General features: G+C 36.0%; 1 protein-coding gene across 1 annotated transcript; it reads right to left on the reverse strand.

Moving 5' to 3' along the window:
• Positions 1 to 3,313: 3,313 nt before the first annotated feature.
• RXFP1 (relaxin family peptide receptor 1) lies at positions 3,314 to 23,336 on the reverse strand. The gene is made up of 15 exons (XM_007436476.2): positions 23,231 to 23,336; positions 19,071 to 19,142; positions 17,761 to 17,832; positions 17,409 to 17,480; positions 13,272 to 13,343; positions 11,910 to 11,984; positions 11,301 to 11,372; positions 11,010 to 11,081; positions 10,131 to 10,202; positions 8,502 to 8,573; positions 7,669 to 7,740; positions 6,463 to 6,692; positions 5,455 to 5,865; positions 4,133 to 4,351; positions 3,314 to 3,625 (listed from the first exon to the last, which is right to left on the reverse strand). The coding sequence occupies exons 1-15, from the start codon at positions 23,233 to 23,235 to the stop codon at positions 3,333 to 3,335; spliced, it is 1,881 nt and encodes a 626-aa protein (XP_007436538.2). The 5' UTR covers positions 23,236 to 23,336; the 3' UTR covers positions 3,314 to 3,332.
• Between the last annotated feature and the right edge of the window lie 309 nt (positions 23,337 to 23,645).

Below are 23,645 nucleotides of genomic sequence, written 5' to 3' on the forward strand. Positions count from 1 at the left end.
AGCTTGGAAAATGGAAGCGCCACATAGAGCAAAGAATACTTTATTAAACTATCATTCCCAGCATGCCCCGCAGAGCGGGCCTTCCTGGTGTTCACAAGAAAAACTGCGAAGCGCTTCCTGGGAGGAGTAGTTCGTATGTGCCTCAGATCGTGGGCGCTCAAAACCAACGGACGAACTACAGCGGGTAGCATAAGGTTGCTTTTTGTTTTTCTTCAGGAAAGTAATATTAGCTTTCCCCTTAACCTCCACGTTAATACAGAAAGGAATGAGGCCTCTCAGATGTTAGGAGCACATTGTCAGAACTGCTTGGAATTTGTAAGGAGTGATTAGGCCGGGGACATGCTTTTAATTTTTTTCTATCTTTAAGGTGCACTGCGGAAGCTGACTTGAGTGAGAAGGCGGGTGTAAAAATGCTGCAGTGAGCGGTGATTGGTTGAAGCGCGCTTCAGGAACTTGAGCGGCCCGTCCTTCGTAATTTAGCGCAGTGTATATCCGCTGGGGAATTGTAGTTCAATTGCGTTGGCAGACGGACGCTCGGCCCTCCCGCGTCATTGGGCAACGTCCTCACTAGAGTGGGGGCGTGGTTCTGAACTGCTGCCCACGTGCGGCTGCTGACTCGCCAATAGAAAAAAGCAGCCGTGGACGCAGGCGGGATCGGCGGTCACTTTGGAGTCGGGAAGGATGGCTGAGGGGATGAGGGCGGTATTTGTGCCCAGGCCTGGTCCCTCTGAGATATCCCTTGGCACAGTCGTCACAGTATCTCCTGGTAACACTGGAGATGCGCCGAGGGACGTGACTGTATCTCCGTCTCTCTTTAGGCCTGTCTTTGCCTCCAACACTGTTAAAAAATCGATCTGAGCGGCAGGGTGATGTGTCCTAGTCTCTGGTTTAAACGCACTTCTTTCAGAGAAATGTTTTTCTACCACAGCATGTTCTCCCACATAAACTAGGAGTTGTTATTTTGTTTTTCTCCATTAGAACTTTCATTCATTCTGTAAGTTATGGCATTTTTAAAAAATGTAAACCTATTTTTGTATTCTGAACACTGAGTCCAAATGTATCATGCCAGATGAAAGTCACCCCAAAGATTCACTTGCACGATAGAACACAGTAGTTTCCTTCTGGGTAAAAAGCATTTTCTTATTTTTGTGTCAATACATGATCTTTAATATTTTGTTCATCTCTTCCTTGACTGAGGAAACTATCATAAATGAGTATATAATCTGCTTTATTTTCTGTAGAAATTGCATTGAAGTTGTAGGCAAAGAAATCCTGGCTCAGGGTGACAAGCAAGTCAATTACTGTTTCCAACAGTTAATAATTTAATGCAACTACGGTGTGCTTTTCTATTGTTAATAAAAGATATTGGAGTGACTTTATGCTTTCTCTAGCAGTGTATATTATGTAACTATTCACATTGCTTTAAAATAATATATAATTGTGATTTTTGTTGGGAGGGGCATTCAGAGTATAGGAAACAAGATGAGCATGAAGTCTTAGAAAAGGAAGTCAAACGGTTAATAGAGATAATGGTGGCATGACTCACATATAGCAATTGAAGGATGCAGTTTGTTAAAAAGTAAGAGCAAAGGAAGAATTGTGCTGTATGTTAAAAATATCTACTTCTGTTCAGGATTCAAAATGAATAACTTGGCAGTCCTGTGGGCTGTTTGTATGTGAAGAAGGCAATCCTGTAAGTACTTGGGTGCCGAGCCATATAGGGGTTCATAGGTTAAAACCAGCACTTTGATTTGTACCTGAAAAGTTACTGGAAACAAGTGTAGCAACCATGGAACAGGGATTGTATGATTGATGCAGATCTGATTTGATTAACAGGCCACTGCATTTTGTACCAGTTACTCTTTCTGTGTGGTCTTCAGAAGTAGCCCCGCGTAAAGAACATTGCTGCAATCAAAATAGATGACGAACCTGTGTGGTCTTCAGAAGTAATCCCATGTAGAGAGCATTGCTGCAATCAAAATAGATGGCGAACATTGCATGAGTTGCTGGATGAAGGCCCCCTGCCCCAAGTATGTCTATAACAGGGGCACTGGCCAAAGCTAGACAAGGACAGCCCCCACCACCCTAAGCCACGGTCTTCTGTTTATCTAGCAATAGCTATGAGTGTTGTAGGAACCTGTATCACAGACCTCTTCTTTCAGGGTGAGGGGACTACCCTTCAGAGTTATCACCAGACACAACAGAGATCCTTCTTCACAAACAGTAAGTCCATCATGCTTGGGTTCAACTTCAGCCTGTTTCATCACATCAAGATAGGAACAGCCTTCAAACACCAGTTCAATACTGTACTCCCCTGGCACTTGTGGCTCAGCCTGGCACAGAGATTTCCTAGTCTCACCTGCCACCTAGGTATTCCCTGGGGGTCTTTCATCAAAGTATTAACCAGTCTTGACCTTAGCTTCTGAGCCCATACAAGAAGACCTAAGTGTTGTCACTTGTTTAAAAAATGAAAGTATGAATAGAAAGTAATGGATCAGGTTAGTCATGACTAACATGCCTAAGTGGTTTCTATGAGTGTACTGTGAGCATGCTCAACCTTGGATTCTCATGAGACAAAAAAAAATGAAAACTTATTACATAATTGTATGAAGGCTATACTTCATTTGGAAACATAAGGATATCTATCTATCTTCAAAATTGTGTATGACATAATATTAGTTTATAGTCTAGTTCAAGGTATTCCAAAATTCAGTAAACATTAGAAAGTGTACAACATTTATTCTTATGTAACTTAAGAAGTCCAAGCCATTAATATTTTGCCAATCTAAAAGACAGCTGCTATTCCTTTCTGTATAGTACTTCAATTTATAATCTGTAGCTGAAATAAAAAAGTGTAGTTCTCCTGCATAAAAACATTGAATTGTAACAAGCAATTTTCTTATTTCATAAAATTGAAAATTTCCTTGAGTTTTGTTTATAAATATTTAGTATTTTTAGCTTTTATAATAATATTTACAGTACAATGGGTGTATTAATATTTTACAGTACAATGCTATTCATGTCTTATTCTCAATTGTAGAAAAATACTGTGCAAACTGAAATATAATACTGATCATTCTATCACAAGCTTTTCAACTTAAAAATATTCTTTAGAATTGTCAAATTAGAAAGCCATTCAGTTTTATTTATTTTACTTTCTTTGCCTCATACACCAATGTCTACTGAAAAAGCAATATAAATATATTTTTTTAATTTCCTTTCTCCTCTGCCAGGCTCCTATGGCAGGCTTTCAGAAAGAGCTAATAAATAATGTATTAAAAATACTGTGATTTAAAGCAAAGTAGAATGTGAACAAAGTATTTTCATAGATGTTAATTTATTCTTGCTGAGTCTGTAGTTGTCAGTGCTCCACAGGTATCTGTATAAAGGGCAGGCTTTGTCAGCTCTGATGACATATCCTCCTTAGGCCACATTTCTATCCATATAAATGATGGGCTGTATATTTTCTGATTGCTTTTACTTTCTGAAGAATTTTTTTGCTTGTAATTCTGCCAAGCTTGACAAATCATTTCTTTGAAAGGTCTGGTAGTTAATGTATAGAGAAGAGGATTCAAGGCACTATTTATAGGTAAAATAAAAATTACAACCCAAGAAGTTATAGAACCTAAAAAGAAAAAAAAATTAAATGAACCTGTATATACATAATAAGGTATATGCTATAGAAGTGGAATTTTATTAAAATAGTAATTGGTGTGAATTTACTGATTCTAAAACAACAGTCTCTAAGCAACAACAAAGGTATCAACATCTCAAGGCTTGCAGAGGCAGCCTAAAAATATACACAACAAAAAAGAAGAACCTCTTCCAAAATTGAGGTCACAGTATCCTTTGTATCTACTGCATTTTGAGAATCTGGCAGTTAAAAAAGAAATGCAGAATGGCTTGGAAAGATATTGGAAGACCTCTGAGTTTGTTAGAGCTTACACGGTGGTGAGGGAAAGTAGGGCTGTGTGAAAGTCTGAAGAGATACATGTGTTGATTTTGAGGATGACAACATTTTCTTGCAGGCCCTCAATTTCTCCTGTTTACTCCTATTACTTAGGATATTCTAACCACATAGTTCTCACTACAAGCTGATAAATAGAATAATTGAAAGGGAAATCAGCAATACCTGGAATTTCTACTTGAAGTAAGGAAAGCAATTTTAGTGTAAATATGGGTATCCAGCATAGTGCATCAGTAAATACAATGAAGAAGAACCGTTTGGCAAGGATCATCTCCTGCTTTACATGATTCTGGACTTCCACTGAAGTAACAGCTGTTTGATGAATGCTATAAAACATACTTCCGTAGGAAAACACAATGATGATAAACGCTACCAAGTTAATACCTATTGTGAAAGGCAAGCTGTGTTATAATTCCATGTTGTTGTCACATCACAATGTAAATTCATTATTGTAGCAAATACTGATATGCTAGTGTAAAATATCCAATGATGAAACCTAAGAACAGTATTTATTTGCTATGCATAAGTGATTTTCATTAACAACCAAAGTAATTGCAGTACTGTTGAAACTTGCTTAGCCTCATTAACTTAAAGCACATTATTCGTGTTGAAAGAACTTATAGATTATAAACATTGTATAGAAATACGTTTTAACTTATTGATCTCTTCACAATTAATTCAGAATTGTAAACTGCTAGTAATACAATTTCAGATTTTTTTCTGTATCACACTCTTTACTGTATACAACAGGCATTCAATTGGTATCCAATATACAGGATTGGGCAATATTGGAGCCAAACTTCTCTTTCTCTATCAACTCTGACCTCATTCATATCTGGCTCCTCAGCTGATACAATTTGCTATTTAAAAAAAATATCTGCAAGACAAAATACAGAGAATGGTCACATTTAAGTTGCTAAATAATGTGATTTCTCATGATAGTGTAAAACTTAAAAAAAAAAAAATGATGAACAGCCCAAGGCAAAATGGGATTTACAAGAATTGCAAAAGAATTGTAAGAACTGGAAAGGTCTAAAAAATCTTGAATGTTTTCATCTGAGCTAAAAAAAAGTCCACTATATAGAAACCGGCAGCATAATTTGTAAGGACTCACTATTTTGTCAGAATGACAAAAGTAGTATTGAATTGTAAGTTCCACCCCTTTGGGGCATGCATGGGATATTATGACACATGTGAAAAAGGGGTGGGCTTTGTGTCAATGCCACAATGCTGTTTGCTTCATTCTGACCACCTTTGCTCTCTGTGGACACTATAAGGAACTAAGCATGCCAGTTTGGGAAAGCATTTTGCCAAAAAACTTGTTCTCTTGTAGACATTTACTTTTTTCCTTGGGAAATGGAACTGACAGCTTCATTTATGCCATGACTTAAAATTTGCTTAGTGATGATATATCTTACCTGCATTTCATATATAAGAAAACAATTATGATTGTGCAATATACTAGAAGAAACATGGAGCTTACTTACCCAAAAAAATGATGACAGAATAAATCTGAGCTCCAATGCTTTCAGATTGTTCAGAGTGAAGAGGGAAACAGACACCATTGGTGCCATAGTAGTTCTGGAAAAAATTCTTATTGCTCAGTGGAATAAAAGCAACAATAAATCCTATAATCCATATAACAACCAAAATGGAAATTGTCTTGTATTTTCCAGGCTTGAAGAATCTGAAAGGGTAAACTATGCAGATATATTTCTCCAAAGTCAGATAGGTTAATAAGAAGACAGACACTTCTGTGGATAAAATGGCTATAGACCCCACCAACTGGCAATGGATACTGCCCATCCATAACTGAGCATGCTTGTTGTATTCCCCACGATATTTGAGATCAAAGGCACCAATCACAAATAAGTATATTCCCATGAGGCAATCTGCACCTAGGGAAAAATGTATATTAGTGTATCTTCTTTTAATATGTTAATTAATGTGTTAACTTCATTTGCATAGTAATCCAATTCCTGCTGAAGAAGTAGAATTGCTATTCTAATACCAAATTGGAGCTATCACTTCTCCCTTAGAGGCCCTACCTAAGTCCTCGTTTAGCAACCACAATTGGGACTCTCAACTTGGTCATTAAGCAAAGTAGTTGCTAAGTGAAACCACAACTGTGCTTACAATCTTAGTTCAGCTTTCCTTTGCTTTACAGACCTGCGAAGGTCATAAATGCGAGGATTGGTCGCAAAGCTACTTTTTCATCACTATTGTAACTGCAAATGGTTGCTGTATAAGGCAGTCGCTAAACAAGGACTACCTGTATACTATTTGCAATATTCTCTTTCTTGCTAGTAACAAAACTACTGGAAGAAAAAAGTATGAACCAACTGTCCCATTTCCACTTTCTGCTAGAACAGCCAATCTGAGTAGTAGCGAGAGTAGTGGCTCTTCTAGTACAGAAATCTTTCCCACCTTCCAATTAAGGTTGCTGTGTTAAACAACTTTTTAGAAAATATATTTTAGTAGAAAGCGATACTCACAGCAGAGAGACATTATTGATAGGGCATGGAGCTTGTTCTCTGACCGAATATAAGGCCGCATGCAAATGACAAAGATGTTTCCAAAGCAGGTAATAATAGACATAACCCAGATGAATACTCTCTGTATAATGCTGGCTAACAGGTTATCGAAGGATGAGATGCCATCAGTATTTGGCTTGCAGCTACGCACATGAGGAGCAAAACCACAATACTGAAATTTTTTAAAGTATCTAAGGGGAAAAAGAGACTTCTCTGTATCAAACTGAAACTTGTAGAATGGAATACTTTATAAAACTACATTATATATTCTATGAGCATCAGTAGGGGCTTGCTGCTTTCATTACAAAGATGAAAGTATTACACTGGAAGCTCTGCATCTTTCATGCATGTGTGTGATGTCATGACACACGTACAAAATGGACAGGGCTTGCCTTGCAATGCCACAATGCTGCTTTTGTCACTCTGACCCCACCCCACCCCACCCCCTCCCTCTTTGCAGATGCCACTGATATATTCTTTGAACTAGTAAAATCTAAATTAACGTTAATTTTCTGGGATGGGTAAATAACATTTTGATGGAACAGTTCTGAGAATCACTTATATTTAATGTACATGAATATTCTAGCCACAGGATTTTATTCTTCATTGAAAAAAATGGCATTAGCCAAGGCTATAATTACAGCCTTCTGCAAGTATTTGAGGCACCAACCCATTCCTACTTCTTTATATACAAATACCTAAGCCCCCCAAAATTATCAAACAACTTTCTGAAATAAAATAAGGTTATCTTTGGTTTATTTCTCCCATGCAAATTTCTAGCAGAAGCTACTAAGAGATTATGGAAGGTCTTCATAACAGAATTAAAATACTGTTCTATCTAACTGAATACTGTCTACCTATAGGCAAATTATCATCTCCCAAACATTTTAGACTTCAATTTGCATTAGACCCAGCCAGCATGTCATGGTATGGTGAGAGTTTTAGTTACCTACAGAGTAATTTTTCAGAATACACATGGTAGAAGTATTCTTAAAATATATTGTTTTCCTATGTAAATCCTCCTTGAGATTTAAAAAACAAAGTAGACAGCCTCTCACACTTGCAGAGCAAGACGAAGGGTTTTATGTTATGAAAATGCTTGGAATTTACAGTGATTATATAATCAATTATATTACAGTAAAAAGATTATGCTTGCGTGATACTTACATATGGGAAAGAGTTCTTAGTGGGCTGAACATTCTTCTTTGGATATTCATAATTTCGATACCTTCTAGGCTCCTATATATATTAGAAATCAAACTTTAGGTAATGTTAAGGAAAAAAAATATGGTTGAATTAACAGGAAAAGGATTACACAGTAATGAATACATTCTTAAACTTTCAGCATACTTTTATGAATCTCTAAAATGCATATAATGAGTGACTTGGATAAAAAGATAAGAGATTATGATGATAATGATAATGATGAAAAAGAAGAAGCTAAACAAAGCAAAATCTACTGAAAACTACAACAAAGCTTAGCCTTTCAGTTTGTAAAAATACCTTAAAAATTCTGACATAATTTACCTATAGACCCAGTGAAGGCATTTAGAAAGAAATGTAGAAGAATCCTATGTATTTTTAAAAGACAATTTTGTTCTTTACTGATTTACTTAACTATTCAATTTTCTGAATGTTCTAAATACAGAAAAATTCTACATGTTTGCTAATTTATAGTTATTAAAGAAAGAAAATACATTTCTAAGTACTTTTAATTATGCAATTCTTTGTATATCTTTTAAATAAGCCACATTGTATAACATTTGACTCACCCCAAGGAATATGGGCATAGGTTTTCAGCTCTATACAGTAATGCAATCCTAAATGTAATTCTACAGATGTAAAACCCTCTGAGCACGTATAGCAAAACAATTTTATATAACATTTTTGCCAATAAATATGTACTTCAAAATTACCAAAAACGGCAAAGCATCAACATACTAAAATGCATTGATTTAATACTGGTTATTTAGTCACTGAGAAGGACTACACCTACTTACAATGAGCTGAGTTTCCTGAGATAATCAAATTGATCTAATTGTATTTTCTGAACTGGATTGTATGAAAGATTCCTGTCAAAAGAATATGATACAACATACCTATTATAGCTATACTGAATTAAAAATAATGTGTAGACTGCTTATTAATATGTATTGTGCAGGGCAGAATTATTAGCCTTGAAAGATATACAACTGTGGAGTCCTTGGGGTTCTCTATGCTTGGTTCTTTTCTTCCAAACGTTTCATCACCTAGCTAGGTAACATCTTCAGTGCTAGAATGGGATGGGGTTTGCTCTCTATTTATGTGCTGTGGCCTGCCTTGCCAATGCTGGTGGAGGTGGGAGTTTTGTTTTGTTTTGTTTGTTTTGCTCCTCTGGTAGTTCTTTGATTGGCATATGTTTGCTGCTTGATTGTGTGCCTGGTGGTAACCTTTGCTTATCTGGGTGATGATTGCTGGTGAGGTGATCTTCTGGTCTTTTGTCTCTTTTGAATAGTATGTAGATGCCATTAACCAAGCTCAGAGAACCCCAAGGACTCTACAGTTCAACCCTGAGCTACACATATTCACTTCTATTAGATATACAACTTGCTGAATTCAGCTAATAACAAATAAAATATAATAGTTGTCATTGACTGATTATGCATCATCAAGTTAGTGTTGACTTTTAGTGACCACATAGATTGTCCCCAACCTGGTCCTTACGTGTGTAAAAAAAATCCTGCACAATAGCTTTCCCATCGGTTATCAGTTCTAGCTAAAAACAGTCCTGAAGATTTCCTTACCTTCATTCCCCTCCAACATTAAATGTTTATATGTGTAAAGGTACATATAAAATTAATTGATCCTCCCATCTGCATATATCATTTGTTCTCTATCTCATAAATCTTTGTCTCACACACACATATCCCATTCCTTCTTCCAGCAAAAATAGCAGAAGAGGAGGAGGAAGAGGATGGAGATTGAGGGTAAAGGAGAACTGCACTTGGAAGGGAAGGGGGAATAAGCCTGGAGGTGATAAGAAGAGGAAGCTGGACAGGAAAGAAAAGAAAAGAGAGGCCGTTCCTGTTTAGATGTTAAATTCAGCAGACAAGCTGTCTTTCTCAAGCTCCTCCCATCTGCATATGCATATTAGCATAGCTAATCTTTGAAAATATTCAGGCTTTTCAGGTGTCTTCAGCCATATGTATCTCCTGGCTTCTTTTCAGAACTTCTATTCTTATCAGCAAAGTTAAGCCAAATTCCTCAATTCACAGTTAATTATATTGGGGGAAATCCTAATCTTCCTATAATAAATATGATATAAAATCTCCTAGTGGGGCTGACTCATACACAGTTCATACTTGTCATTTGGAGCGGTGGAGTTTGATCATTCAAATCACTAACCTTAAGTAGTATTAGGACAATTAGCAAAGTTGTGTTGTTATATTCAACATACTTGCTAAAGTATCCTAAACATCGGAGCAAGAATTCTATGCGTGGCCCTTTAAAAAATAAACTTTTTACACATTATGCAACATATGTAGGCATACTTTTTCATTATAACATGATTTTTTTTTGAAAGCTAGAAAATTAATTATAATATTTAATATAAATCATCATAGATCAATGAAATTATTAGAGACTCTTACAGATGTGAAAGGTCTTTCAGATCCTTAAATATGATTGGAGGAAGTGATTCAATCCTGTTGTTAGCTAGATCTCTATGAGGGAAAAACCCACAAACATAGTTAACAGTAGATTATTTCACTGTCAGAATTTCCAACTGAAGGAGCATTCAAATTATAGCATTCCTTCATTAAAAAAATTAAATTGGTTTATATTGTTTCATGTATTTCGGTTTTTCTCTCTCAATCACACAATATACTAAGCTATTCAGCTGTGTTTGTTAAATGAGCCAGTTATTGTGATTTGTAAAGAACAGCTTAGTGTCTTATGCAAGCAACCCATTCTGGTTTATTTAATAAACCATGGTTAGGAGAAATCCAATAAATAATAATAATAATAATAATAATAATAATAGAATCATGATTTATTACAATTGTGAATTCAGTCATATTGTCAGAGTTATGTCATATTTACTTCAGCTGGGAATAAAAGTATCTGTCTGATATTGCATTAGGGAAATGTGTAATTGAACTTTAGTCTTTTTTTTAAGGTAGCTGCAGTGAAACCCAACTGGATCAAAACTATAATGTGCAAGTAGGGCTTTACAATGCTCTACCCCATCTCCATGCTACATCACTGATCCCTGACAATTATCTTTCCAAATATGCTATTCTGCCCAGGAGAAAAGCTGTCACTTCTGCCAAGACATCTTTATACCCAATGAGTATCCCCTCTGAACCATTATTCCAATCCCAACTGTGCTTTTCCCTCAGTTACCCTTTTTGTAAAAACAGACAGCTGTGCAAAATGTAACCTACTCTTGTGCTTGTAGCACTGAGACCCTTCCTTATAATTTATATAAAGTTATAAGATTTTAGCTCAAGAAAAAAACTTCTACTTACAATTCAGCTAATCTCTGAAGAGCAGAGAAGCTATTTTCATGGAGAGAGTTGATTTTGTTTCTTCTCAAAACACTGAAACAGTAAAAGATATTTTAGTGTATTTTAATAACTTCCATTATTTGTATTTAATCTGAAGCTGGGACCCTCCAGATGTGCTGAACTTCGGCACCCACAAACTTTAGGCTTTTGAAGATAGTTGAAGTCCATCACTTCTGAAGTGCACCAGATTTTGATAAATGGTTAGGATCTTAATGTTCTTTTCTGGCACAACAGAAAATTCTTCTTACTTACAGAACTGTTAAACTACTACAGGAGATGAAAGTAGCATTTCCTAAATTACGGATGTGGTTTCCCTCAAAGTCCCTAAAGAATAAAAACAATATTATTAATTCTTAGCAACATATTTCAAATATTTCTGCCAGCACTGATAATGTGAAGATATTATTGTTTTTTCCTCTAAACTAGGGCTTTGCAAAGCATTGAAAGAGATACTTAGCAAAGCACTTAAGTTCAAATAAGGCATCTCTCTGTAAAGTGTTAAAGCAGCTATGTCTTTTGCAGGGTTCATCTGGCTGTTTCAAAAATTGTTTTCATTTGGATTGGCATATGTGTACATGCACAACCATTGAACTCTGCTGGCACTCCAAGTAGAAATATTTTCTGTGCATATACTGTACATGCAAACCATGGGGAGAGGGAAGCATTTGAAGCAGATTTTTTTTTTACATAGCCTTACCTGGAACTATTGTAATTCAAATCACATGTCAAATCACACACATCTGGGTTTTGATTAAATTTGCTGAACCTCATTTTCTCATCTCATACAAAAATCTTTTTGAACAAGAAACTAGATGTTTTTGATTCAAGTGAATATGTTACTACTGCAGAACATTGACTTACAGCCAGTTCAATTTTGGCATATGCTGACAAAGATGTTTATCAGGCAACTGGACAAGAGAATTATTCATAAAAACTCTGCAAAAAGAGAGAGAGAGAGAGAGAGAGAGAAAGCAAAGGACAGTTTAAAAGATGATAAATTTATGTTTGCCAGAGCATATCACTATATCTAAATTTGTTATTTTAGATAATAATCCTTTATGATATGGCATATTTCATTCTCTTCTGAGAATGTTTTAGAGCACACAACCGTATACGGAAAAATAGTCTTTGTATGAGGATGGTACTGTTTCACTATTGGACATGGCTTTTGCTCAGCAATTTTCTTTCTTAACCTTTATGATTAGTCAAGACCTTGTATGTCTATTTTTGTCACGTGTGCCCTTAAGTAAGCAAAATCTTATTTCAATAAGAGAATGAAATTATCTAGAATAATTTTAGAATTGTTTATGTGTGTATGTTAGTATGTTTGCATACTCGTTGAGTTACATGCAAAACAGATTTACATAGCAAAATTGAATAAGAACAGAAAGAATATAACCTATGATCCGGAGCCAATAATGAACCATAATCTGCATTCACCAATGTAACAAAAGGTTTTGAAGAACAGTCGCTCTCTGGCAGGCTGGATGATACTGTGTGAAAGTTCAGTTGAATTATGTACTATAGCTGGCAAGCCCAGGCCACTTTGAAGAACCAAGAGGATACTTTCTTAGGAGCCACTTCTGGTCATACTGTGTTTTCCCCTCACTAGTAAAAATGTGGAGTGGCAGAGGAGGTGAATCAGAGCCATCTGTGCAGGAACTCTGGCTGGCACTTGCAAGTGATGCGGATCCTACCCCTGGCTGCATCTCACCCTCTCCCTGCAGTCAAGGAAAACTGAAGCACAGCTGTGGTTGCCTGCAATCCAGAGGGCAAGAGGTCTAGAGAACCTCCACCCTCTATCAAAACATGGAATTAAAAACAGGGCAGATGCTTTCTGTAATCAACATTGCCTTTTATAATGAGCCACCCCTCAATGTTTATTTCAATTTGTTAATAAACTTCAGCTTTGCAAGTTATCATTCTGTCCCTTAAACTATTTTTTATTTCTTTTAGGTTTAAAGTCAGAGAAATGTCCATGAAGACTGAAATGTGCCTTAAATGAGTTCTGAAGTGAAAAAGACACAATGTATTTAAATTACGATTATTCTGGCATCTTAAATATAATCCTAGAAATTGATTTGCTTTTTTTTTTTCAAAGAAGAACCTTATTAGAGAAATCTGTTTTGCAATTCAGTATTTGACCTAACACATTATTCAGTTATAAGCCTCCTATGCACATTCTTACATACTAAACACATTTTAAATTAACTTAATACTTGCAAGAGAATTAGCGAGCTGAGTCCATAAAAGGTTAGCGGAGAGATGCATTTCATTGTATTGTTTTCCATTATGCTGTAAACCAAGGAAAGGTACAATTTAGGCTAAAAATTTTAGCTTTTTAAAGCAATCTGCTTTTCAAGTTTTTTAACTCCAAATATGCATGGTGCTCATTTGAAAAAAGAAACAACCATTTCTGATGTTTAAATGCAGTATATGCCAGCCAATAACAATAGATGCTTAAAAGCGCTTCACGTTTCTATAACTCAAGCTGTGGGGGGAGGGAGGGCATGGTTGAAATAAGCTGGTTCACACAGAATTTGGGATACAAGATCAGCAGTTACCCAATACTTTATTTAGAATATTTTTATCTTTTTAATTTAGAAAGCGCTCACTGCAGCCTTCTGTTTACAAAACAGTCACAATCATCATCAATGGTATGATGATCTCAGCTAGATTTATTTGTTTATTAAATTTATATGGCTATCCATTTTATGCAACTACAGGTAGTCCTCACTCAACAATTGCATTTGGGACAGGCAACTTTGTTGCTAAGTAACACAGTTGTAAAGTGAAACATCACGTGACCACACCCAACTTACAACATCAGTTCCGCTGCAGTCATGAAGCAAATCACCTGCGGTTGTTAGGCACAACATCACGTGACCACAACTTGTGACTTCCTGCCAGCCTACCCACTGACTTTTCTTATTGGAAGCTGACAATCATGACTGTGGGACGCTGCGACCATCATAAATGCACGCCAGTTGCAAAGCGCCCAAATGGCAATCATGTGAACACAGGGACACTGCGACCATTGTAAGTTCAAGGACTGGTCATTAAGCTACTTTTTCAGTGCAATTGTAAGTTCAGTCGCTAAACAGGGCAGTCATTAACCAAGGACTACCTTTAATTCCAGGCAGCTCACAATATAAAAGAATAAAAACAACATGCATACAAATACAACAAACATACATACTATAGTATATATAAAATCCAAAATAAAAAGGGACCTCACACCTAAACCTCAACCACAAATTTACCAATTTTGGAGTCTGTTAACAACTCAGCCCTAATGCCTGTGAGAAAAAACAAGTTTTAAAGCCTTGGAGGAGGCTGTTTCACAGGCAGCTGCCACAGGAGAGAAGGCCTGCAAGTCAGCACTGTTTCACTGAGGGGACCTGGACCATGCCTGCTTTTGCAGATCTGGTGGGACAGGCAGAAACAACTGAAGACAGATAGTACTGCAAGTAACATGGTCTTGTGCCATGTCGGTCTTTAAAGGTGCTAACCAGCCCCTTGAATTGCACCTGGAAGGATGCTGGATACAGCTTGCACAGCGGATATGCTACCTAGGCAAACCCCAGTGAACCCAACACTGTGTGCACCACTCCATTCTGGCCCAGCTGAAGGTTCCAAATGCTTTTCAAGGGCAGCCACATGTAGAGCGTGATACGGTAACCAAGATAGGAAATAAGTAAGGCATGAGTGACTATGAGCAGAACAACATTCTTGATCCAAGAATGGATGCAACTGGTACACAGAGGGATCTGTAAAAAGGCCCTCTAGCCTTGGCTACCAGCTGCTGCTTGAACAGGAATTGTGAGTCCAGGAGGACGCCTAGATTGCATACCAAATATCTCTGGGGGATTGATACTCCATCCAGAGTTCTCAATGGAACAGCTCTAGAACTAGTCCCTCCCCTCCCCTGCAAAAAAAACCTCAGACATATTCAGTCTTGTAAGGATTGAATTGCACTGTTAATCCCCATCCAGACCCTCACAGCCTCCAGTTACCAGGTAAGCACCTGCACAGCATCACTTGTATGCTCATCACTTATATGACTCTGTTCTTAAAGGCAGTTTTCTTCTGAAAGAACAATTGGTATTACTTTATTTTTGTGAGAATGCTTATGGCTCATTTGGGAGAGGCATTCTTTAAAATAAAAATTGGAAGTTGGCATGCCAGCTTCCTATATTTTTAGCTTAAAATATTAATATTAAAATAATGCTAAAAATGCAGTGTCCTTGGAGCTCTCTGAGCCTGGTTGTTTGCTTGCAGACATTTCATTACCTGACTGCACTGATGATATTACCTAGTTGGGTAATGAAACGTCTGCAAGCCAACAGCCAGGCTCAGAGAGCTCCAAGGACTCCACATTCAACCCTGAGCTACATATATTCTCTTCTACTGAAATACAAAAATGCTGAGGACAGGATGCTGATAAGCACGAAGAATTACCTGGGTAATTAAATTTTTAAAGTTAAAAAAAAGAAAGTGGAGTAAAACAGGCTTTCCTTAATACCTTAGATAATTAAAACTTGAGATGTCCTTGAGTTTTTTCAAAACGATGATAGAAACCTTTCTAGAGTTTTTCTATTTTTTTTAAGTAAGTGCTCAAAGGTTTCTTGTCAGTTTTTACAATGATTTGATTAGTACTTTATCACTTAATTATTTTGGAAATGCAACAGATTGCATCATAGATTTGTAAGACACAGCTTCACTTGAAAAGCTTGGCAGCAAAAAAAAAAGGGGGGGGTGATTTTTTATTTTGGTTTCTATGGTTTGTTCCAAATCATAGCTACCAGTAAAAAAGAACCTCTTAAAATAAAAATGTCAATCAAGTTAAAATTTCTCATTACAGACATCAGTCTGTGTTCCTTGTAAAGAACACTAGAATAGTCCAAGATAGGGTTAACTTTGAGAAAGGGAGAGCTCTATCAAAACCTATCCCATGCCCAGGAGAAAACTTAGCTGAGATCATTTTCTTCAAGAAACAAAATGTGAATGAACGTTTTTTTTTTTCATAAGGAAGATTCAAGAAAAAGCAGTGGAGCTGCACAGTATTTTCATACGTATATAGATAGGTAGGTACACACACACATATGAATACTGAAAGAGGCCATTTCCAGAGGAGAGCATCCCCCCAGGAGGAAAATGCCTTATCCAATACAAAATTAATCAATATCTTAACTGCGGATCTTCCCTGTCAACGTAAGTGAGATTGGAATGGGAGGTGGCAGCATAGCGTGTACCTCCACTGCCCTCTGCACATCCTTTTTATAAAATCTATTTGACTCTCTAAGATTAGTCCCAAATTTAATTACCCAGGCAATTCTTTATGCATCCTGTCCTCAGCATTTTTGTATTTCAATAAAAGAGAATATATGTAGCTCAGGGTCGAATGTGGAGTCCTTGGAGCTCTCTGAGCTTGGTTCTTGGCTTGCAGATGTTTCATTACCCAACTAGGTAACATCATCAGCGCTTATGATGTTACCTAGTCAGGTAATGAAACGTCTGCAAGCCAATAACCAGGCTCAGAGAGCTCCAAGGACACTGCATTTTTAGCATTATTTTAATATTAATATTTTAAGCTAAAAATATAGGAAGCTGGCATGCCAGCTTCCAATTTTTATTTCAAAGAATGCCTCTCCCAAATGAGCCATAAGCATTCCCAGAAAAATAAAAAGGGTGATGCATGAAGTTCGGTGCTTTGTTTGGAACTATGGATACCTGGTTGGGAAAGGGACAAAGGTATGGAGTAGTTTAGAGTACTCTAAACGTGACAGGGTACCAGGTAGTTTTGCTATATTGTTGCTTTACAACTGATTATGCCCATCCTGGCAGCCTTTTGGCAAGAAGATTCACAACATGTCAAGATTGCAAAAAGACCAAAAAGGATGGAGAGTCAATTTGCAGCTCGGGCCTAAGAAAAAAATTGGACTCAGAAGTGAGTCAAATGGGCTTTCTACCTGACTGACAAAGAGTAGTTCTTGTTGAAGATGAATTATCAGTCTACCTGGAATTATACGTAGTTTGCATATGGTAAGAGGAATGAGAATTATTATACAATATTGGAGGGACAAACCTATCTCTGACTTAGAGTTCAAACATAATATCTGTTTGGACAGATTTTTTTTTAACCAGAGAGCCAAGGAAAATAAATTTGATTAAATTTCTCAGGGTCTTTTACATGTTCATGCATTTTAAATATTATGTTATTAATTTGTTAATATAGATCATATCATCATGTATTATTCAAAATGTATTCAAATAGATAAGTACATTTTTTTAATTTAAAAAAGGAAAATAAGTAACTTTAAAATTGCAGCAATAATTTGAAACAAAGCCAATACATACAGCCATTCGAGTTTATGTAGGTCTTCAAATACACGGTGTTTTAAAAAGGTTATCTTGTTATTACTCAGATATCTGAAACCAGACCAATAAAATGCAACAGGCAATAATTGGTTTTACAAAATCATTGAGCAGTTCATGAATACAGTATTTCATGCATTCATATTTGTATTTAATTGTTCTACCAAACTGTTCAGAATAGATATAAGAAACCCCATGATAGAGCTGACATATATCACACTGATTTTGTAAACATCTTTAGCAGTACAGGAAGCAACAGCAAGGCTAGTGAAATTATTATAACAATGTTAATGGAACAATTGTTATAGCACAGAACTCTAAATGAAATACCTACAATTTAGTCAGATTGTAGAGTCCTTTGAAAGCATGTCCTGACACAATGCTTATATTATTATTTTGAAGGTACCTATGAAGAAAATGACAATAATAAATTGCTAAAATCTTTGATATACATAGGGCATGTATCTGGCTTCAATTAAAAAAAAATCCTTCTCAAGAATCCTTTCAAGACTATTTTAATGTTGGATAGAGAAAATATTGATTTTATAGTGAATTTGAAGAGAAAACAGATGACCAAAGCATCTTGCACTTCTGATGCTACACTTTTTTAATGAAAGGACAGTGTTTTCCTATATAAATTATTTCATAACTCTTATTTAAATTTGTGGGCAAAAAAGGATGAAAAATTTAACTATCCAATTTGAATAAACAAACCTGGGCAAATAAAATGATAGAACCAAAAGGATTTGAGATAGATGATAGGTAGGTAGGTAGGTAGGTAGGTAGGTAGAAGTACAGATTGTGTGTGGGGTGTATGTCATTGTACATGTGTGTGTATATAGATATTGTGTGTATGTGTCATTGTACATGTAACTCAGGTACATGTGATTTAATTACATATATATTAAATGTATTAATATAGTTAATATGTTTAGAAAGTGTATTGTATTGTGACAATAAACACAAGACAAATCTCCCTAAGTGGAATCCAGAGTGTTTCTTTGCTGTAATTGATTAAGAAGGTTGAACAATTTTTCAGTGCGGGTGAGGACAAATTGTAGCAGAATGTCAGAGGCACATCCTTCTCACGCTGATGGTGGTCAATGGGCTGCCCCTGGTTTCAGTGCTGAATCCAATGAACTGGTGCAGATGGGATTCTGGAGTAGCTCAAAAACTGAACAGAAGAAGCAGGCCTGGTCTAACTGATTTGCCTTTTCTATAAAACATATCGTTCTTGTAGAATCTTTTAAATCCCAGTTTTGAAAACTTCCATTTCTATTTCCTTAATTTCAGCATGCTTTATATGTATATAAGAGCTTAAGGTATAATTTTAAAAGATAAAGCTATACATGTCTATTCAAAGGCAGGTCCAATTGAATTTAATAGGGCTTTCTCCACAGTAACTAGATATAAAGTGCAGCTTCAGTATGTGCCCTTATCCAGTGTTTGCTAATACTTCTCAACCTTGGAAAATAACTTAGCAGAAAACAGAAATATTAGTGACAGCAAAGTCAGACATTCCATTAACAATCAATCTATAATTCTGGTTTTCACATGATGTAACATATGAACTCACCCTTTATCACTACACTGTAAAGCAATGATGTATAATATTTTGATATTTGAAGCTAAACAATGTCTTACAGGTATTTAAGATCCTGATATTTTTTGAAACCATTGGCAACAAGTTTTCTCAGCAGATTCCATTGTAGAGATCTGTAATTAAAATAGTATTAATAAGATTAATGAATAACTGTAAACTACTGACATACAACTGACTGGTATTTCTGTAGATTAAATTAATTCATAGAGATTGTATGTATGTATATATATATATATATATATATATATATATATATATATATTCAATCTCTATGAATTAATTTAATCTACAGAAAATTTATATATTTTTATATAAATAAAAATACAGGCATATGTATGTTTACATGCACTGATTATTCAAAAGTTTATTTTTTAAATGTTTATAGTCAGCATAATGCTTGGTGCAGATCTATAAAAATGCTTACTTATGTGAGAGTCAGAGATAGAAAGTAGAATTTTTTTCACATTAGATTGTACAGTGATAGAGTAGGCCACATGCTTTTATAGATAAGTAGTGTTTACTTGACTTACTATAAATATATTACAGTAAGGATTACAAGGAATTGTCTACCATTTCCCAATTCCACTCATTTCTGTTTGTTTCATACCTAAGGCAGGTACGATCTTCTAAATAAATAGTTAAATGACTGTTCACATCTGATGCACATTTTAATCAATAGTATCATTCAAATAATGCATAATCTATTGTGCTGTGAGCACATTAAGATGTTGTTTGCATGAGACACTTTTCTGAGTGGAGGGTTACTTAGAATGTCACAATCCAATCAGCTAATCCTCAAAATTAATCCCAGGGTGGTGTGGGACTAAACTAACCACCATGTCAACTATGGTTGAGGGAGTTTACAGACCATAAACCTTCCAAAATTTACAGAAAGGCTCCACAGAAATGGGAATTTTCTAAAAAAAATCTTTTTCAGTATCTGTTTTACTTTTCTCCAGTCACCCAGAAGAAGGTGAAGCAGAAAGAGATGAGGTGAGTTTGCCTCCTCTGATTCTGCTAGTAGCTGATGCTGATTGCAATCAGGCTACAACTTTTTAAAGGTTTAATTTTTAAAAAGGGGGGGGGATGGGGGGAAGGATGTACAGCCTTGCAACATCTTTTTCAACATACAGTGTAACTGCAAAAATCATACAACCGAGAGGGCCATCCACAACCATAACCTGCCAGCATACAAGGTGAGTGAGTTCATTGCCATAAGGAAAAACTTACACCTTCAATCATCATAATTCAGAGGGCTTTAAGAGTCATTTAGACATGAACATTTATCCTCAATTTTCATAATGACCATTTACAATATGTACTTTTTATACCCATTATTTCATTTCCCACTTCTGCTATTCTGGATTGTGGATATGGGATTGGTCAGAATGGTCTTTCAGGGGTCTCAAAATATTTTAGCACAAAGAACTTCAAGATTTCAGTCGGAAGCTTCCCCCATTTCTCTGAGGGATATGTGGCTGGACAGATTTTGCTGAAACATGTCCTTGGGAGTTCCTGAACAGGGAAAGGAGTAGCTTACACTACCTTGATATATTTGAGGGAATTAATGTTGGAATGGTGATTGAAAAGGAAGCAAAGCAATGATTTTGCTTGCTCTGGTACTCTAATGGTACTATGGATACCCCTAGAAATGTGATGTACCGGAATTAATAGAAGGGTTAATATTGTGAACATTTGCTTATGATAAACATGAATATATGCAGAAATGACTTTTGTATCACAGAAATATCATCAAGTCTTCAATGACCCCCTTCCAAGAAACTAAAGTGATGGCATTTCTAAAATTTTGAAGAGGGTGCAACAAGTGTAACAATACAGTAGAAACTGCTGAGCACAGACATGTTCAAATTAGATTGTCAACTTTTCAGACTCTATTGAGTGTTAATCAACTTAGCCATTTTCTACACTTAGCTGGAGATATAATCATATGCACAGGTGAAATATCCATTTAATTTCTTAGAAAATTCTTCAAACGTACCTGCTTTTAAAGCCAATTTTTTGTTTTTTGCTTTTTCTGCAGTTAACTGTCATAAACCCTAGAGGTCCTCACTATATAGCAAATAAGTAATAGTTTCATAAAGCATCCCTTAATTCTTCTGTATGCAGTGATTACTATTTCATGATTGCAACGGGCCTACAATATATACTGAATTAAGAAAACAATTGAAATTAAAAAGAAATCTAAAGAGAGAATTTAAGTCCCAGGTACATAATTGCAGCAATTCAAATAGTTGATTTAATTTAAAAACACTGATATACTTTTGACTGCATGTTTTCATATTGAATATATCTCAAAAACTAATTTTCATTTTTCTCAGGGTTGCTTCTCAATGCAAAAAGTGATTTACTGTTATAGCTGATAATTTCTTTTTGCTCTTTTTATTTAATGGCAGCATCTATGTGATCTTGGCTGATCTTAGAAACCAAACAAGTTCAGGGTTAGTTAATAGTTGATGGGGAATGACCTGGGAATTCTAAGGCTGCTGCTGGAGTGCAAAATTGAAAAAAAAAACATCCTGGAAGAAGGCAGTGGCATATCTTTTCCATAATGGTATCAAAAAAAGTGTACGGGTGAAGGACAAACAGGAGTCAAGCTTGATTTGAGAGTCTGTTTTTTTTAATTGCAATTAAAAGCAATTCTAAGCACATCTACTTTGAAATTTTAGCTACTTCCAAGTAAGATTTTGTCAGAAAAACAGCTGATCAGGCTGTTCCAACAAAAACAACAGGGAATCTTTTGAGACTTTAAAGATCAGTACTTATGTTCTAAATTTTTAGGGAGGTCTTTACCTAAGGAGCATAGAATAATTAGCTTGCCCTGCAGAAACTTTTGATCAGAATCATGGAGCACACTAAGATAAGATAAAATTCAGCAATTTTAATTTTTCTCCATTTTATTCCCCTTATTTTCTTCCAAATGCCAAACCCTTTAAGAACTCAACAAAAATGTTTTGAAGATATTCAGTTCAGAATTGTGCAGGCAATGGTTTTTTCTATGACCCTCTATGGAAGTGAACATTGGACTTTCAAGAAGCAGGATAGAAAAGTATTGACACTTTTGAAGTTTGTTGTTGGAGAAGACTCCTGAGAATTCCATGGACAGCCAAGAAAACAAATAAATAGATCATTGAACAAATCAATCCAGACTTCTCACTCAAGACACAAATGACCAGGCTCAAATTATCCTACTGCAGACACATTATGTGAAGGCCTAGGTCTCTTGAGAAGTCTGTAATGCTGGAAAGGTAAAAGGAAAGAGACAAAGAAGTTGCCCAGCAGCAAGGTGGGTGGGCTTAATTATAGCAGTAATGGGTGCACCACTGGAAGATCTGAAGGAACAGGTTGTAGACAAATTGTCCTGGAGAAAATCCGTCCCTGTGATTACTAAGAGTTGACACCAACTTGATGGCACATAATCAATCAAGGTCACCATAAAAATCCAGACAACCACTAGGTTGGAGCAAAGTAATATCAATATCTCTTACCCTTTGTTCCTACTTAGTGACCATCTGGATTTTTGCAGACAGAGAGGGTAGCATTATGCATGTCTATGAGATGCAAAAGCGGGCATTCAGCTTGATAATTAAAACAAAAAACTCTATTCTCCTGGCTCCATCTCTAGGCAAGAAGTGATCAAATATGAAAAATTTAAAGTGTGAATCTGGATGTCCAATTAGCAGCAGCCCACTAGTGACTCAATAGCCTGCTCATCTCTCCTCCATCAGTTAAAGGTCAATACTAGTCACAGTAACTAGATGGCAAATAGGGAACAAATTGTGTAAAACTCTTTTACATTGACGTATTGCTGCCAAAACAAAATCTGTTTGGAAAAAAAAATCCTCTTATAGGGAGTAAAAATTAAGAGTATTTATTATTGTAATTGTTATTATTGATCAGAGTCAGTGTACTTCTACAGAATAAAAATCTCATTTGATAATGAAGGCTTCATTCTAGATACTTCATTTATATCCACTTTAAAGTTACTTTTCAGAATGTTGGTTAGAAGCTGATTAAAGAGATGGGTTAGTCCCTGTTTGTGCTGACAACTGGACACTGAGTGTGCTTTTGCAGGTGGGGCACTCAGAAGGCCTTCCCCCAACTTGTCAGTCAATCTACTGATAATGTTACAACTTATAGAACAGAGACCAAAATACCCAGCCATAATTACCTATTTACTTACATCATCGTTACATTTGGAGAAAGCAAAGGAACAGCATTCAGGTGGGCATCATTGCATTCAACTTCTAGGCCATGGCACGTACATTCTGTTGGCACAAAATCTAGCACTGGATAAAGAGAGCAGTTGAAAAGAAGAAAAAGAAGTTGCATGTGTGTATACATACACATGTACACACACATTTATATTCACAATACAATCATGCATTGCTTTCACTTCTATGTGTATAACCTTGAGATGCTAATCAGAGGTGCTGCTCCTGGTGCCCCTGCATGGAATTAGTGGCTATAAGGAAGCAGGTGGTTTCTCAGTTTCTTCTGTCATAGCTGCTCACTATCCTCAGAGAGGCATAGCTGCCATTTTTAATTTATTTATTTATATTCCACCTTCAGAGAGTCCAAGGCAGTGGATGTAGTAG

The sequence above is a fragment of the Python bivittatus genome, unplaced genomic scaffold (genome assembly GCF_059951505.1).
Source record: "Python bivittatus isolate LINGU-HERP-01145 unplaced genomic scaffold, Pbiv_v1 ctg000070_np1212, whole genome shotgun sequence".
Classification (NCBI taxonomy): Eukaryota; Metazoa; Chordata; class Lepidosauria; order Squamata; family Pythonidae; genus Python; species Python bivittatus.

Excerpts from the sequence above, each read along its gene's own strand:
- RXFP1 (XM_007436476.2), bottom strand. Across the intron at positions 10,203-11,009 it reads CTTCAGAGATTAGCTGAATT|AGATCTAGCTAACAACAGGA; the intron begins GTAAGTAGAAGT and ends TTTCCCTCATAG. Across the intron at positions 5,866-6,462 it reads ATCAATAATGTCTCTCTGCT|GTGCAGATTGCCTCATGGGA; the intron begins GTGAGTATCGCT and ends ATTTTTCCCTAG.